Below are 14,821 nucleotides of genomic sequence, written 5' to 3'. Positions count from 1 at the left end.
GGGTGAGGACGGCTTGAAGCAAAGGGCTGAGAGGTCAGTCCTTGTCCCAGCAGCATCCCTGGGCTGGCTGCAGCCCCCGTGGTCCAGGTGAGGGGAGAGGCTGCAGCCCCCACAACTTTTCACCAGCCCTGATCCGAGGGAGCAGCTCCTTTGTCAACCACGACATGAGTCAGACTGCTGCTGAAGGAAATCATTTTGTTTACAGCAACGGGAAGGGAATTGCTAGGGCAATTAAAATAATTTCTTGTTTCATAATACAAGCCATACCAAGAATGCCTGTTAGCTTCATTTCAGTATCAGGTACTTAAAAAACAAACAAACAATCAATCAGGAGAAGTAGGTGCTAATTTCACAGAGGATTGCTAGCAAAAAGCCATCTTTATTTTAGTGCCCTCAAATCTGCCATGCTGCTGTACCCAGTCCACATTCCAGTTCCCTGGAGGCAGTGGGTGGATCAAGGGATGCTGTCCTCTGCTGCCCACCTGAGGCTTTACCTGTTGCTGAAGGTTGTGCATCAGGAGGTGTGCAGGTAGTTGTGAGGGAAAAGAATGAAACTTGAAGTTGTCATCCACTTCTTACCAAGGCTGTTGTTGGGAGGGAACTCTCAAACCTCTCGTTGCCATGATGCTGCAGGTGCCCAAGGCCAGCCTGGCTCCAGTAAACTGCATCCATTTCAAGATTTGTCCACGGATTTCACCACCAAACACAAGATTTGCAATAATGGTGTCTCACTTAAGCCCTGACTGGCTCAAGAAGGGAACATTTGTTTTGTTTTGGTTCAATTTTTTTTTAATTTCCCAACTGTGTTTCTGCATGGCAGAGCTGAAGCCCAAATACATTACACCTGCTGATAGCACCTGCCAAGTCCAGAAAAAATAGCAAAATATTGATATGATCCATCACAGATAATATTTCTCAAGACTCAAATATTTACAGGGAATTTTCCAAGCAATTGGTTGGGAAGGAATAATAGCCCTCCTTTCTCATGTACACACACCAATGTACAGCTCTGTGTAGCGACTCTGAAGAGCCACATTAAATAATGTATGCACTGCTCATGGACATTTTGCAGCAGGGAGAAGTGAAATCCACAGTGTTACATATTTCATTATTTGGTCAGCCCTATTTCTTGTTAACTCTTTAGAGAAGTAAAGCAATCTCCCCCAAAACTCTTTGGTGTGTCCTGGGCTGAATTTCTGGAGAAATACAGTATCCTTTGGGATGGAGCACCATAGCAGGAGGATACCCTTCATCCTGGCAGATTCCTAAACTGAACAGATCTGAATCATCTGCAATTCTGAGTAAACAGACAGGTGGGTTTTGTTCTGGTTGTTTTAAGGAAATTAAATTAACATTTATCATTTGCAGAGGACTGTGATGGATTCCCTACCACTGAAAAATACCTAAATCACAAAGAAAATTTTTTTTCACCTGAAGATTCATTGTCATTCAAACAAGATCTATTCAAAGTCTTCAGACATTTGTTACTACAGGAATCCTAAACAAATTGCAGCAATGGCCTTTTGATATAATTGTTTGCATCACCAAGACTTCACAGGGAAAGACAACCCTGCCATGGGCACAATGTCAGGAGCAAAGGTTGGTCTGTGTCTGAAGGGGTTTGCAGTGTAAGACTGAGATAAGGAACAACAGAAGGATACAGGAAAACAGGACAAACTGATCTACACAACAATACAGGACAAAATTCTGAATCTGTAGACATTTTTAAGACACTGACAAGCCTCTGCAGGCCTGGGGAGTTTCAAATACTTTGTGAACAGAGTATATCAATATTAATTTCCCAATGTTTTCTTTCTGGGGGGAAAAGAAAGTTACTGTTATATAGTAACTTTCCAGTTCAGACTGGCTACACCAACCAAACATTTCAGGCAGCAGCAGCTGCAGAACTTTTGTTTTCTTTTGAAGCAATACAGTCTGTGACCAGAATTGCATTAGACCTCACAGTCTAGGTAGGGCCAGGTCTGGACAACGCTTGGAATAAATATGCATGATTTCTTTGGTCTTCTTAAGGAATCCACACCCTTCTTGATTTCTTTACAAGAAGACTGTAGCTGTGGTGGAAGACTGCTAACAACTATCCATACATGCATTTCTTGTGTCCTGTCATGTTAATCGTAAAAAAATCCCACAATGTCCCTATGAATCTGCAGAATAATTTTTATATCTGTTCTAAAGAAGATGAAATTAAATTAGATGTTAGCTTATGTTTTCAGATGTAAATTATGTAGCAGGATTTAAATTTAACTACCAAAATATTAGCTATAACTGAATCTAAAGAAAATAAAATAGTTTAAATGAAACATATCCCCCAGTATTATTTTTTATTTATAAATCCTTATGCAACTATGAATCCCTGAAACTAGTTTTAATTGATAAATATTGCATAAGATCTGTCTTAAATCTGTTTTTTAGAGATGATTTGCATTTTAAAATGGACTCTAACTCTATAGTGTGGGCTTATTTATAATAAATATTTAAGCAGACATATATCTTCAAGAATTAAGTATCATTAATGGTAATTAAAAAGACACAGCTTGTGAAATGTATTTGGAAATGTTTTCCATATGGTAAAAACATCAGGCAGAGGAAAGAAGGTGATGATACCCAGCCTAGAACACTGCAGCCTGAATTCCCAGTATTTTATCAAGAAGGTTGGTCACACTATGGTTTGTAGTTAGGGTTTTTAGAGACCAGTATTCCACCTGTTACCCTGAAATTGGGGCAAATCCAAAGAGTTTCCCCAGGTTTCACATCCAGCTCCCCACCTGTTAAAAAACAGCTGCAGTGTTTGTTCCTGCACCTCTTGCAGGTACAGCTCTAACCCAGGAGAGCCTGGATTTGCCTATTTGACAATGTAGATGTGTTTAGGGAGAAGTTAACTTGTTAAAAGACAGCCTTAGCTCTTGTTCCAGGCTTGGAAAGCATTTGGGGATCATTTAATTCATCCCTTTATTTCCCATTGCAGATCTGACTGTTTCTAAGTGCTGTTGGAGCCCTATGGCCTTTTGTAGCTCTCTGAGTACAAATTCTCTTCATAATAAAAGAGGCAATTAACAAATTGCAAAGGAAATATTCCATCATGGGAAATATAATTCTACATGTATATTATAGAAAAAAAGAGGAACAGAAATTTGATCTTGACTGTGGTCACCTAAGTTAATATTACTATTTCCATACATAGTACTAATTATTTGCTTCATATAATTGTTGGATTGATGCCTACAAGCAAAGGAAAGATTTAAATTGGAAGGAGTGGTGGGAAGAGAAATTAGTAGAGAGAAAAAGAAACCCTGTGTATTCTTTCCTCAAATATTCATTGCTTTCCTTCATTTCTTCTTCCCTTTTTCTTTAACTTAATCTGTATTTAGGTTTTCCTCCTTACAGTCACCAATATAATCCACTAATTCTGTAATTCTTATCTTTAAAGTACGGAATTTTCTTTCTTTTTACACCTACTAACTGGAACAAGAGGGAGTAAAAAAAAAAGGGTTTCTTTGCCTCCAAGCACAGCATTGCTGTGAGGAAAGGACTGTAAAAGTGAAATTCTCTCACAGAACAAAATTGATGCTTTTTACACTAGGGGACATTCAAGTTATTTTTTTAGAGAGCAACATACAGCTTCTCTGTGTGTTTGCAGAAGAGAGCTGGTGTGTCTGAAGGAGCAGGAGCAGACCTCAGCTTCACCTTGTGGCTCATTAACAGGGCCACTTGTCCGGCCTCACAGGGTGACACTGGCTGCTGACTCAGTGACAGGCACCTCCACCTGGGGAAGAGGAAGGTGTAGCAGGACCAGAGAAGATTACAAAATCACAGAATTACAGAATATGCTGAGTCAGAAGGGACTCACAAGGATCAATCCAACTGCTGGCCCAGCACCATCCCCAAGGATCACACCAGGCACCTGAGAGCTTTGTTCAAACCCTTCTTGAGCTCTGTCAGGCTGGTGCTGTGACCACTGCCCTGGGGAGCCTGTTCAGTGCCCAGCCACCCTCTGGGAAAGAACCTTTCTCTAATACTCAACCCAAACCTCCCCTGACACAACTTCAGGCCGTTCTCTCAGGTCCTGTCACTGTCACCACAGAGCAGAGATCAGTGCCTGCCCCTCTTTTCCCCACACAATAAAGCTGTACCTGCAGTGAGGTCTCACCTCAGCTTCCTCCAGGCTGAACAGACCAAGTGCCCTCAGCTTCACATGGCTTCTCCTCAAGGCCTTCACCATCTTCACTGCCTTGGGCCACTCTCCAAAGGCTTCACGTCTTTTTTCCATTGTGGTGCCCAAAGCTGTCCCCAGCACTTTGAGGTGAGGCTGCCCCAGCCCAGAGCAGAGCAGGACAATCCTCTCCCTTCCCTGGCTGGCAATGCTGAGCCTGATGCTCCTCAGGACAGGGATGTCCCTCCTGGCTGCAGGGCACTGCTGGCTCATGTTCAACTCTCCATGGACCAGGATCCCTTCCTGTGGCACTGCCCTGCAGCCTCTCATTTCCCACTTGTACAATGCTGGACTGGACATGGCTCCTGGTGAGGGGGACCAGGAAGGGAAGCAGGGGATGGGGGGACTGAGCAATTTCCAAGTCACATCAAATGGCAAGAGATAGCTTGATGTCACCAGAGACGTGATCCCTTTTCTCCAAGGGGAGAGGGATGCAGACGATGGACCTCGATAGAAATCTTCAATACTTGGTCTGATTTCATCTGTGTTTACTGCCTGTGATGATAGACAGGATGAAAATTTCAACTTCCCTCAGAGACTATGATAAAACTGAAAGGTCTGGCAGGCAGTCACACTGCATTTTAACTGGTAAACCAAAACTCTTTATATAGAAACCCTTAAAACCATAAACATGAAACTCCACAGCACTGTTTTTACAGTCACCTTTCAGCAGGAGCAACAATCTAAAGTTAAACCTTTTTGTAAGGAGGAATTTTATGACTCCTGGACTTCAGACTGTTTAGTTTATCCCCAGAAAGTTAAAAAAGGATCTGAGCATGGTCTGTAAGGATCTCTGGTAGCAAAGGGCTTTTTAAACTAATGGATTAGGGTAGAGCAAGATCCAACATCTGGCAACTATGCTAACTGCATTCAGGGGCAAAGGCGAGCATTCCTAACAGCCAAGATCTCCAGCCAAATCACTTGCTCAAGGGTACACTGGATTCCTTCTCAGGTGAAACCTTGAAATTGAACCTGTGTACCCTACCAAGGGTTAGAGGCTCAAAAGAGAAACCAGTTTGATAAAAATCTATAGGTTTTGTAGGCAAGATGATCCTAAATAGTCCTTTCTGGCATTAAAACTATATTCCTAGCATTTAATTTAAGTGGCATAAAGGGAGGAGTATTTAATTTAGAAATTCTTCAATGAAGTGTCTCTCTTTTACTCTCTTTCTCAAAACATGCCTGTTCAGGAGGAAAGATGATATGGCCACATTGTTCACACAAAGATTTACTGTTCTCTGGGTGCAAATTCCTGTCCTACTCTTCTCCAGAATACTTAGTAGCTGTTGAGCATCCACACTTTAACCAGAATATTCAATCCAGAGAAAAAATAAATAAATAAAAAGAATATTTATAAAAATGGGTGAAACTTTTTGATATTGGGTATAAATAGCTCAGGTCAACATTCAATTGTTCACTTTCCCTGTCCTCTCATAGGAATACTCACTGACTTTTGAGGTCATGTGCAAACATCTATGGCCTGAACCTCAGACTGCAATAGACAAATTCCACAATTCATGTGGAAAAGTGATTTCTGAGATATTTCAAACTCTTGGGATCACTCTGAAAAGTCCTGGAACTAAAACTGTTTTCATAGCCTGCCATTAGAAATCATCACATTTTCTCAATGACAGAGATGCAGTGCCAAATATGGATCCATTTTTCTCCAGGCTGCTATGACTTCTAGCAACTCCATAATCAACCATGAACTGCCTTTTTCAATAACTTAGGTTTGTGTACTGGATTCTTTTTGCAACAGGCTCCCGTGCTCTGGGAGAGTCCGACACTATCAGTATCTCACATACCAGTTATGTGGGTGTTGTGGTAAATGGTTTACACTAGAATTAATCATCTATAAAGATATCTAGGTTGTATTACACAGATAACAGCAGCCTTTACAGCATGATATCCCTACATCATTCTGACAGATTAATTCAGAAAACAGATGAAATTTCTTAGTCAGGATTACAAGAAGCTTCTGTAAGTGTGACCAGCACAGAGATATGTGGATTGACAGCCTGAAAATCATGGCACATAAACAAAATCTGCCTTTTCCTGCTCTTCTTCATCATCTTTTTTCTGCTTTAGGAGCTGACTTCTTCGGAAATGGACAAAAAATTTCAGTGACACCCCTGTGGACAGGAGAATGCTGACCAAGCATTTGCAGTTTGGTCGCTTTCCAAGCTGATTTTCACTTTTGAAAAATGCAGCCATTTTCACTTTTGCAAGCTGCTTTTCTTGCACATGGACCTGGGGCTGGGGAGGACAGACATCCATGTGCACAAAATGTTTTCCTTTCTCCCGAAGAGAACTCATTCAGTGAGCAGCCCAAACACCTGAAGGGTGTTTCAGGCAGCCCAAGCCCACAGTTTATTCCACATTGGACTGCAAATTGTGAAAACCACAGTCAGCATTCCGAGCAGCAGCTCAGCACTATGCCTCACGTTCACCATCCTACAGAATGGAGTGCTAATTATTCATAGGGAATAATAGCTTTCACATGAAGTAATACATTGACTGTCCTCCAAAGTCTAGCTTGGAATTTAAAAGATTATGAACGGTGCCAACAAAACTACTCCAGGGCAAAACAACCCTGAATCTTCAAGTTTAGACAAGAGCTTTACTATAAACAAACAAAAGTGTGATATTGTTAAAATTGGTCTTTGAAATTGTCAGTGGGCGATCCACTTTTTTTTTTTTTTTTTTTCATGAAACTCTTCAAACAGGAGGGGAACTTTTACCTTCATATGGCAAAGTTAATTTCCAAACATCACCCAGGGAGCATTTCATAAAACATGGTGTGATCTACATGTTCTGTTGCAGAGAAATTGAAACAATCATTGCAAGGTCTTTTCTGTAATTGCCACTTAGAGGCTTAAGGATGTCCTTGAGGCCAAAGAGATTTGACTACAGAGAACCCAGAATTTCATTCCATCTTTCACTGAAAGCCTTTGAACAAATCATTCCTTTGGTCACCAAAGCCAAGCTTTCACTTTTTGAGAACAAATAATTTTAAGAAGAGAGCATTCTTCCCCCACTCTATAGCAGGAAGGAACACTTAAAGGACTTTAAGGAACATTTTGTTTATACCAAAAGCTCATGAAAATTCTCTTTTCACAAGTTTTCCATGTAGGAAACACCTGATGCTGATTCTCAAGCACCTGGTACTGCAGCTGCCAAAAAAAAAAAAAAAAAAAAGAAAAAAAAAAGCAGACTATAAATATATTTACATGCATATATATATATATATATATATATATATATATATATATATATAAGATACAGAGGCTGCTTAATTTCCTGGTTGTGTATAGCTGAAAATCAGACTAAGAAAAGAAGGAATGCAACAACTTTTGTATCTTCTTCTGTTTTACACTCATGAAATTGTGAGAAGTTCAGAGATGCTCACACAACCACAATGAGTTGCAATTACCACTCAGTTCCCTTGAAAATACAAACTTTCCTGTGGCACTCTGTCTCACTGACTCAGATTGTCTCAGCTATGGGCATCTGCAAATAACAAGCAAGTGAAATGATGCTGCAGTCCAAAAAACATCACCTTCTTGTCACAGAAGGATGTTTCAAGGTGCCAGCATCTCCAGTTTCACCTGTTTTTTCTCATGAAGTTGCAGTCATTTTTAAGTTCTAAGATGCTGAACTTGGCAATTATGAGTCATAGTTAGGCTACGATATTTGACTGCTTCAAACTAAATATGCTTTAGCTATTTTACCTTGAGATTACTCAGAAATTTCTTCAGTATAAACAGTAGCTTCACTTTTTCACCTCATCTCTTGTAAGAAGCAAGACAATTTTTTCAAGCCTCACTGGTTTCAAGTTAAGATCAAGAGAAGCAAATCCCAAAATAATTGTCTCAATGCTGCAAATATTCATGTATTTAATTGCACATATGGAGGCTGCTCCACTGATATGCACAAAACTGCTTATGCATCACTGCACAGGTAAAGCTTTTGTAGGAAGGAGAGGTACAAGGAATTTGATTTCCAAAGGAGTTCAATGTGTGCAGCTCTCACTGACCCAAACATCTCTGGCCATGGAGTTACTTTACCAGTCTGAAAATCTGAAAGAGTTGACACAAAGAGTTAATTTTAAGTTAAAGCTGGGATTTTGCATGAAAGCTACACTCTAATACATTGCTACATCAACATGGAAAGGCAGCATTCTACATAACCATCCATTTGAGTTCAAGGATGCTTGGTTTCAGACCCTCAGATGATATAAAATGTGAGTACTTTACTGGACACATTGAAACTACAGCCTTGCAGAAAAAAGGTGTGTGGAGTTCTTCTGTTTCTGAAAAATTAGTGGCAATAGTAATAATAATAATTGTTAAAAGAGCTCTCTCAGCAATAGGACAAAGCTTTCCAAATAAAGAGCAGCTTACCTACAGAAACCTACAGGTCAGCTGGTGCCTGTTGCTGTAAGTTGTGTTACCAGGGTAGGGACAAGACCCAATTCCAATTCCAGCCTCAGAATTCAGAAGAATGTCAGAGGATGACCAAAACCTGCCAGATTTCCCAGGCATTCAGAGTATGTGAATCAGTCTGATGTCAGACACCATACCAGGAGCAACAAGTCAGAAATTACAGCTCAGAAAAATAGAGAAGAAAAAATAAGGAGCTACAACCTTTTGGTTGGAATGGAGTAATTTCACATGACATCTTTCTTTTGAAAGAATATTAGCAAGCAATTTGTTTTTCTTTAGCCATGAGTTTTTCTAAAGGAAAAGCTCTGTCTCTCCATGCCTACTCAAAAAGCAGGTATGACCTCTTAGGGAAGCAGGACCTACATGTTGTGTGTATCCTGAGCTTGTCTGGCATTCCTAGATACCCTCAAGTGAGAATCAGTTTATCAGTTTCTTTGCATGTTTTAAAAAGTATCATGAAACAATCCTATATCATTATAACTTACTTTTAAAGTAGCTTATGAGAAAGTCTTTTAGACTAAACACATAATTTCCAGATACCCATGTCCAAAATTTCTCTACTCCTCAGTGGCTGCAAGAGCAATTTTTTACTTTAGGGCTTTTCCAAACCTTTTCAATTTTCCACAACTATTCATGTGTATACATCACTCAAGAGCATATATGAACCTTCTTTACTTATTCACCTTTTTCTGAACCCTAGGAATACTTTGTGGACCATGAAGCATTCACAGACAAAATGCTGAAAACCATGACACTGGAGGAAGGAGTTATAGCCCAAGAAAACTTCCACTAAAAAAGTGATAAAGGAATTTTTTTCAGGAATTAAAGTGGAATTTTTCCACATTGGAATTTTAAGAAAATTTCCTTCTTCTTTATTATTTATAGTAATTGACACCTGCATTCCTAGTGACAGTAGCAAAGGCAAAGGGATGACGAGTTTTTCTCCTTTTTTAATATAGTGTTAAGAACAACCAATATCCTGAGCATTTCCACAGCTGAAAACTGGCCTTACCACACCATTATCTCATCTATTCTCACTATCAGAATCCAACTAATTAAGAAAATCCTCCCTTGGGAGAACAACACAGATAAATGCAAAGTGACTTTTCACAGACAAGGAAATGATCAGCCTGTCTGAACTCCTTACTTGGCTTTGGAAGTATCCAGCACTGATGGATAACTTTTGTGATTTCCCATGATGGTGGAAATGGGCAGACAAACAAATATTTTAGTCCTCTGATCTTATTTGGTGGGTCTCATCAGGAAAATACCTAAAACATACAGCTGTATTTTTAAGATCCCATTGTCTCCTAATGAAGCATTTGGAAGGGGAAAGCAGTGTGCAACAAACTGTTATCATTTAGGATATACACTGTTAAATAAACACTGTGTTGTCTTCTCCTTCTCCTTCTCCTTCTCCTTCTCCTTCTCCTTCTCCTTCTCCTTCTCCTTCTCCTTCTCCTTCTCCTTCTCCTTCTCCTTCTCCTTCTCCTTCTCCTTCTCCTTCTCCTTCTCCTTCTCCTTCTCCTTCTCCTTCTCCTTCTCCTTCTCCTTCTCCTTCCCCTTCCCCTTCCCCTTCCCCTTCCCCTTCCCCTTCCCCTTCCCCTTCCCCTTCCCTGTTGTCCCAATCCATTTTGCAAGACCACAACTGGTGGCTGTGGAAAATGACTCCAAGATCATTAACAAATTATTAGGACATCCTAAATGGAATACTCTAAGTAAGCAGCTCTTCCCCTTCCCTTCTTCATGAGGAATTTGTATACACACAATATCAGAAGGGCATTCAAAGCACATTAAACTAAATTATGTCCAACAATGTATTTTCCTATTAAAAAAAATAAAATACCACCTTTCATAATTATTGTCCCTTGAGAAAAACCAAAAAATTATATATTATTTTAGGATATATCATTTCTTCATCATAACTATAAAATAGATTTTCAGAATTCATTCTTTTAAAAAAGAAAGTTGTGCATTATATTTTATTGTTACATCATTCTACCTTTTGACATATTTTTAATCTTGGCCATTTATGAGCGTTTTGTAGACCAAATGAAATTTTAAAAGGAGCATTGAAATTTTTAAAAATACTGTTTTTCAGAATATTGTTTTGTAGGAATCTGTGGAATGAAAAGTTCGCAATTCCTGATTTTTCTGTGGAATTGCAATGCAATTCCAAGTTTGGACAAGCATACCTGCTTCATCTGGGAAGGAGAGACTGATGCTATCAGGGATCCCTGGTAAACTGAGCTGGCTTTGAACTGATGACATAGTAATGAAGGTCTTAAATTCCTAAGCCATCCAACTGTCTATTAACAGCTCTTTAAACTTACTGCATACATGCAGATACTGATCTGCTTATTACTGCAGAAATTCTAAACATAAACATTATTATGAAATCTTGATTTAGCCACCAAGAACAGAGAGAGAGTGAAACACTAGACAGCTTTTCTTTGTCTTTTATTCCACGTGTGAGATTGGAGTTAGACATAACAGCCCTGTAGCCTGCTCTGGGAGAAAAATAAGCTCTTATAGGACAAAATGACAGGCATTATTCAAACAATTTGGCCTGAAATGCTTAGGAAAAGGTAGGTGCAGCATAGGGAGGGAGAGATATCACAGCTGAGGAGTAGAAAGTACAGAAAAGTGTGGCAAGGACACAGATGTGTGCTTTTATCAAGAAACGTTTTTTTTTAAAGGTTAATTATGCTTTTGTCATGCATGTTGGTTCCATCAGCCAGAAAAGGGTTGCCCAAATGGACAACCCCTTCATAGTGTGGGAAAGAAGGCAAACCCTTCTGACTATAAGCAATTTTGCACCATCAGGTGTTCTTTTCGGGCTCTTCTTCCTAGGTTGTCTGAAGAAAAGGACAATTACACCGTCTGTTGGAACACATGCCCTCTTCCCCTGGTTTGTTCAGAAAGCTAAATGTGGCTGCCTTCCCTCTTTAAGGTTTTGTCTCTGGACTGATTGTGCTATGCAGCCTGATTTCCACTTGAGTCCACTCAGGACTAGGATGCTGGAACATGATTGTTTCCACTCCTGGAGGCTGCCGGGTTTAGTGCCACACACTGCCTTAATGAGCTTCACCCCGAGCACGCGACCCAGCTGGCGGTGAAAAACAGGAAGCATTTTGGCACACATTTTCCCTTTGTGGGGTGAGAGAGGAAGCAGACACAAGCCCTGGCTAACACTGACACAATTAAAATGGAAACAGAGGGCTGCCTTGCCCTCGGTGCAGTGTGAGATGAACCCTGGGTCACCCCTTTAGGCTGTGTCCCTGCCAAGACCCCTGGGTTGGATTGAGACGTGCGAGGAACATCCACATTAAAATTCACATACAAGTGGTCTCCAGGGGCCTGAGACAGGAAAGCCAAAGGGAAGTCTGTCTCCCCATCCCCACAGAATCTGGATCAAGCCCTATCTCTTCCCTTCTATTGAGCAAGGAACCCTTGAATTAATTGGTTAGAAAAGTTTGTTAGGTGAAGGTCGCTGCTGTATTGGGGCACCAAGAGTCTTCTAACACTACAGCATTAAAGAAATAATGGCAGCTGTATTTACACTGAAGCAACTGTATTGTGTTATTTAAAAGTGCAGATATTCTAGACTTAATGAAGCATGGTGACTTTTGGCGGTAATTTCTCCAAGTGGTCGTACTTCAGCTGTTGACAAACAGAGAATTTCATTCTCCAGCTGTCTTGGAACTTCTCAAGTCTTTCTCATAGGTGTGTCCAGGAGCACTTAATGCTAATTCATCTTCATTTTTGCTTCATTTCTTCAGTTGGGTATTTTGTAATAGCAGCAAGCATAGAGGAGGGGGTAAAGGGGTGGGGAAAACTTTCTCACTTTTTTTTCTTTCACTGGTAAATAACATTCAAAGCAATTTGGAAGATATGTAAAGAAAAAAATGTGATCGCTTTCCACACCTTGGGACACGTTTTCTTGATATAAACTCAGTAAAGGTGCATGAGAGAACATTTTAGCATGAAAGCATTAATCTATGTTTCATTATGTCTGTCAGAACAGGATTCTGCACTGAGCAGGAGCATTTTCCTGTACCTCAAGAATGACATTTCTGAAAGATGGCAAGGTGAAATTTGTATCATCTTCATTCAAAGCCAGATCCTACAGTCCTTATCAATGGCCAAACAAAATTTCTGTATAAGTGCTACAGGGACCCTTAGAAAAGATAGAAAAATGCAAACTGATATTGGTATTCAGCACAGTCAGCACCATCTTTTTCTTTTTCCAAAGGGATACACTTTTTGTCATAACGTCATGGACAGTGCCTACCTACAGCAGTGTCATTCCAGTAGCCAATTATTCCCACTTAGTGAGCAGAATCTGCACAATGAGATGTGATGGCTTTTCCTGAGATGCAGAGGAAGAAGTAATTAAAAAAATCCCACTGGGTAATGCTCATCAGCTTCTACACATTTTTCAGATGAACTGCTAAGTTTTGTGAAAAACTTCACCCTCTCATCCACCCAGTGGTCAGCATTCATCTGCTTTACATGCAAGGGCTGAACGCTCAGCAAGAACTGTTTGGTGCTTTCTTGGTGCAAATAAAAGAAAAAAGCATTTTTTATAGTAAAGACCTTTGTCATCTGTGGAACTCCAAGTAGTTTACAAAGATGACAATATCTTCATCTTGCAGACGGAAAGCAGAAGATCAAGGATGAGCTGGTCAACCCGTGGTCATGCAGAAACAAAGCCTGGAGAGCCCTAAAATCTTGACCCCTAAAATCTTGACCCCTAAAAAAGGGTCTGCATTCACAAACCCAGATGCAGAAAGGACATTTTAGGGAAAAAATCCAGCTGCACTTTCAATATTGTAGCAGTTATTTCCTTAAAAAGAAAACTACTGATAGAGACAAATTCAGGCATCTGGATGAATGGTGGAAAGATGACATTTGATCACCTTAAATGGAAAATACAAGCAATGTAGACAGCCTGCTCATAAGTCATTCATAGGTATGAGTCTATACAAGCCAGTTTTGCAAGAGTTTGTAGATCTTTCTTATGATTGTGTTTCAGCTTCAAATCTTATTGGCATTTACCCACAAACTTGTCATCTCTGGAAACCCCAGCTTATGTTAAGTGTGGGCCCTTTGAGGGCTCTGAAAACACATGGAATGCAAAAAAAAAGGCAGAAAAGAACTGAAAATGTAGAGGAAGCAGAAGGAAAATCAGAAAGAGTAAAGAAAGAAGAATAAATTTGAGAAGAAGAAAGCAGGAGAATGAAGAAGATTAAGAGAAGGGAAGAGTCACGAGAAGAAATATAGGAGGAGAGATAGGGAAATTTGGTTTTAATTATGTTTATTGTAGTTCTTCATGCACAAAATTACAAAGTGAAAACAACATAAACAGCTCTGCTGCAGGCATGCTAGGAAACAATCCATAAAGCAAGGAAATGTTACACAGGAGCTTGGAGTGACTTACTGCATTATTCACTACGTAGTAATTGCCCCAAAGAAATTAATGGGACTTTTTTCAATTAGTTTGGCAGATAGCTGGAAAGACTTATAGGATTCTTTTCTGTAGATTCGTTACCTAAATAGCAGATAAAAGATAACCAAGACCTTTAGAAGCTAGCTGTAGAATGGAAAGTTAGATATGCTTTGCACAGGAGAGGCACCCCTGCCCCAGAGCAGGACCCCTCATACCAGAAGGAGGATATTTTAATATAGCTAGAGACAATCCCTGCGCAGAGAACTTGAAGGAAACACTGGAATGAAGAGGCAAGCTTTGGTGAAAAACACAAAAATAAATTATTTTACAGGTCCAAACCCCTAACTCCAAGAAATTCCAAAATCCACTAATAGAGCTGGGCCAGCTTTCAGCTACTCAAATATTGCAAGGGACAAGCATAACAGGAATAGTTAAGTAATTTAGGTGTGACAAGTTTTGGCAGGGTAAAGTCATTCTCCCCAAAGAACTACATTCTCCTTCCCACTGATTAAGGCCAACAGGGACCCACATGCCACAATATTTCCAAGTCTTTCCTTTTGTATTCCACATTCCCCCATACTCCTAAATCCATGCTCATTTTACTTACTGTCTTCAAAGAAAGAAACTTCAGAAAACCCTTTGACCTGAAGGGCTGAATGGAGAGTACCTCCTATCCATAGCAGATTTCTTTCT

The 14,821-nt window shown here is 40.0% G+C and overlaps 1 protein-coding gene across 1 annotated transcript in view; it reads right to left on the bottom strand.

Annotated features, from left to right (window-relative positions):
* Positions 1 to 264: 264 nt before the first annotated feature.
* The window catches only part of LOC147653906 (uncharacterized), a 40,907-nt gene continuing 26,350 nt past the window's right edge, over positions 265 to 14,821 (bottom strand). The window contains exons 2-3 of the mRNA XM_086879654.1: positions 4,169 to 4,726; positions 265 to 3,784 (exon numbers count right to left, since the gene is read on the bottom strand). Of these exons, the coding sequence (XP_086735780.1) occupies positions 3,740 to 3,784; positions 4,169 to 4,531 (408 nt within the window). The 5' untranslated portion in view covers positions 4,532 to 4,726 and the 3' untranslated portion in view covers positions 265 to 3,739. The remainder of the gene's footprint in view (positions 3,785 to 4,168; positions 4,727 to 14,821) is intronic.

The sequence above is a fragment of the Cyanistes caeruleus genome, chromosome 3, assembly GCF_971803275.1.
Source record: "Cyanistes caeruleus chromosome 3, bCyaCae1.hap1.1, whole genome shotgun sequence".
NCBI classification, from domain to species: Eukaryota; Metazoa; Chordata; class Aves; order Passeriformes; family Paridae; genus Cyanistes; species Cyanistes caeruleus.
The sequence above is the reverse complement of the archived record's forward strand: the minus strand, read 5'-3'. Positions and strand labels throughout refer to the sequence as shown.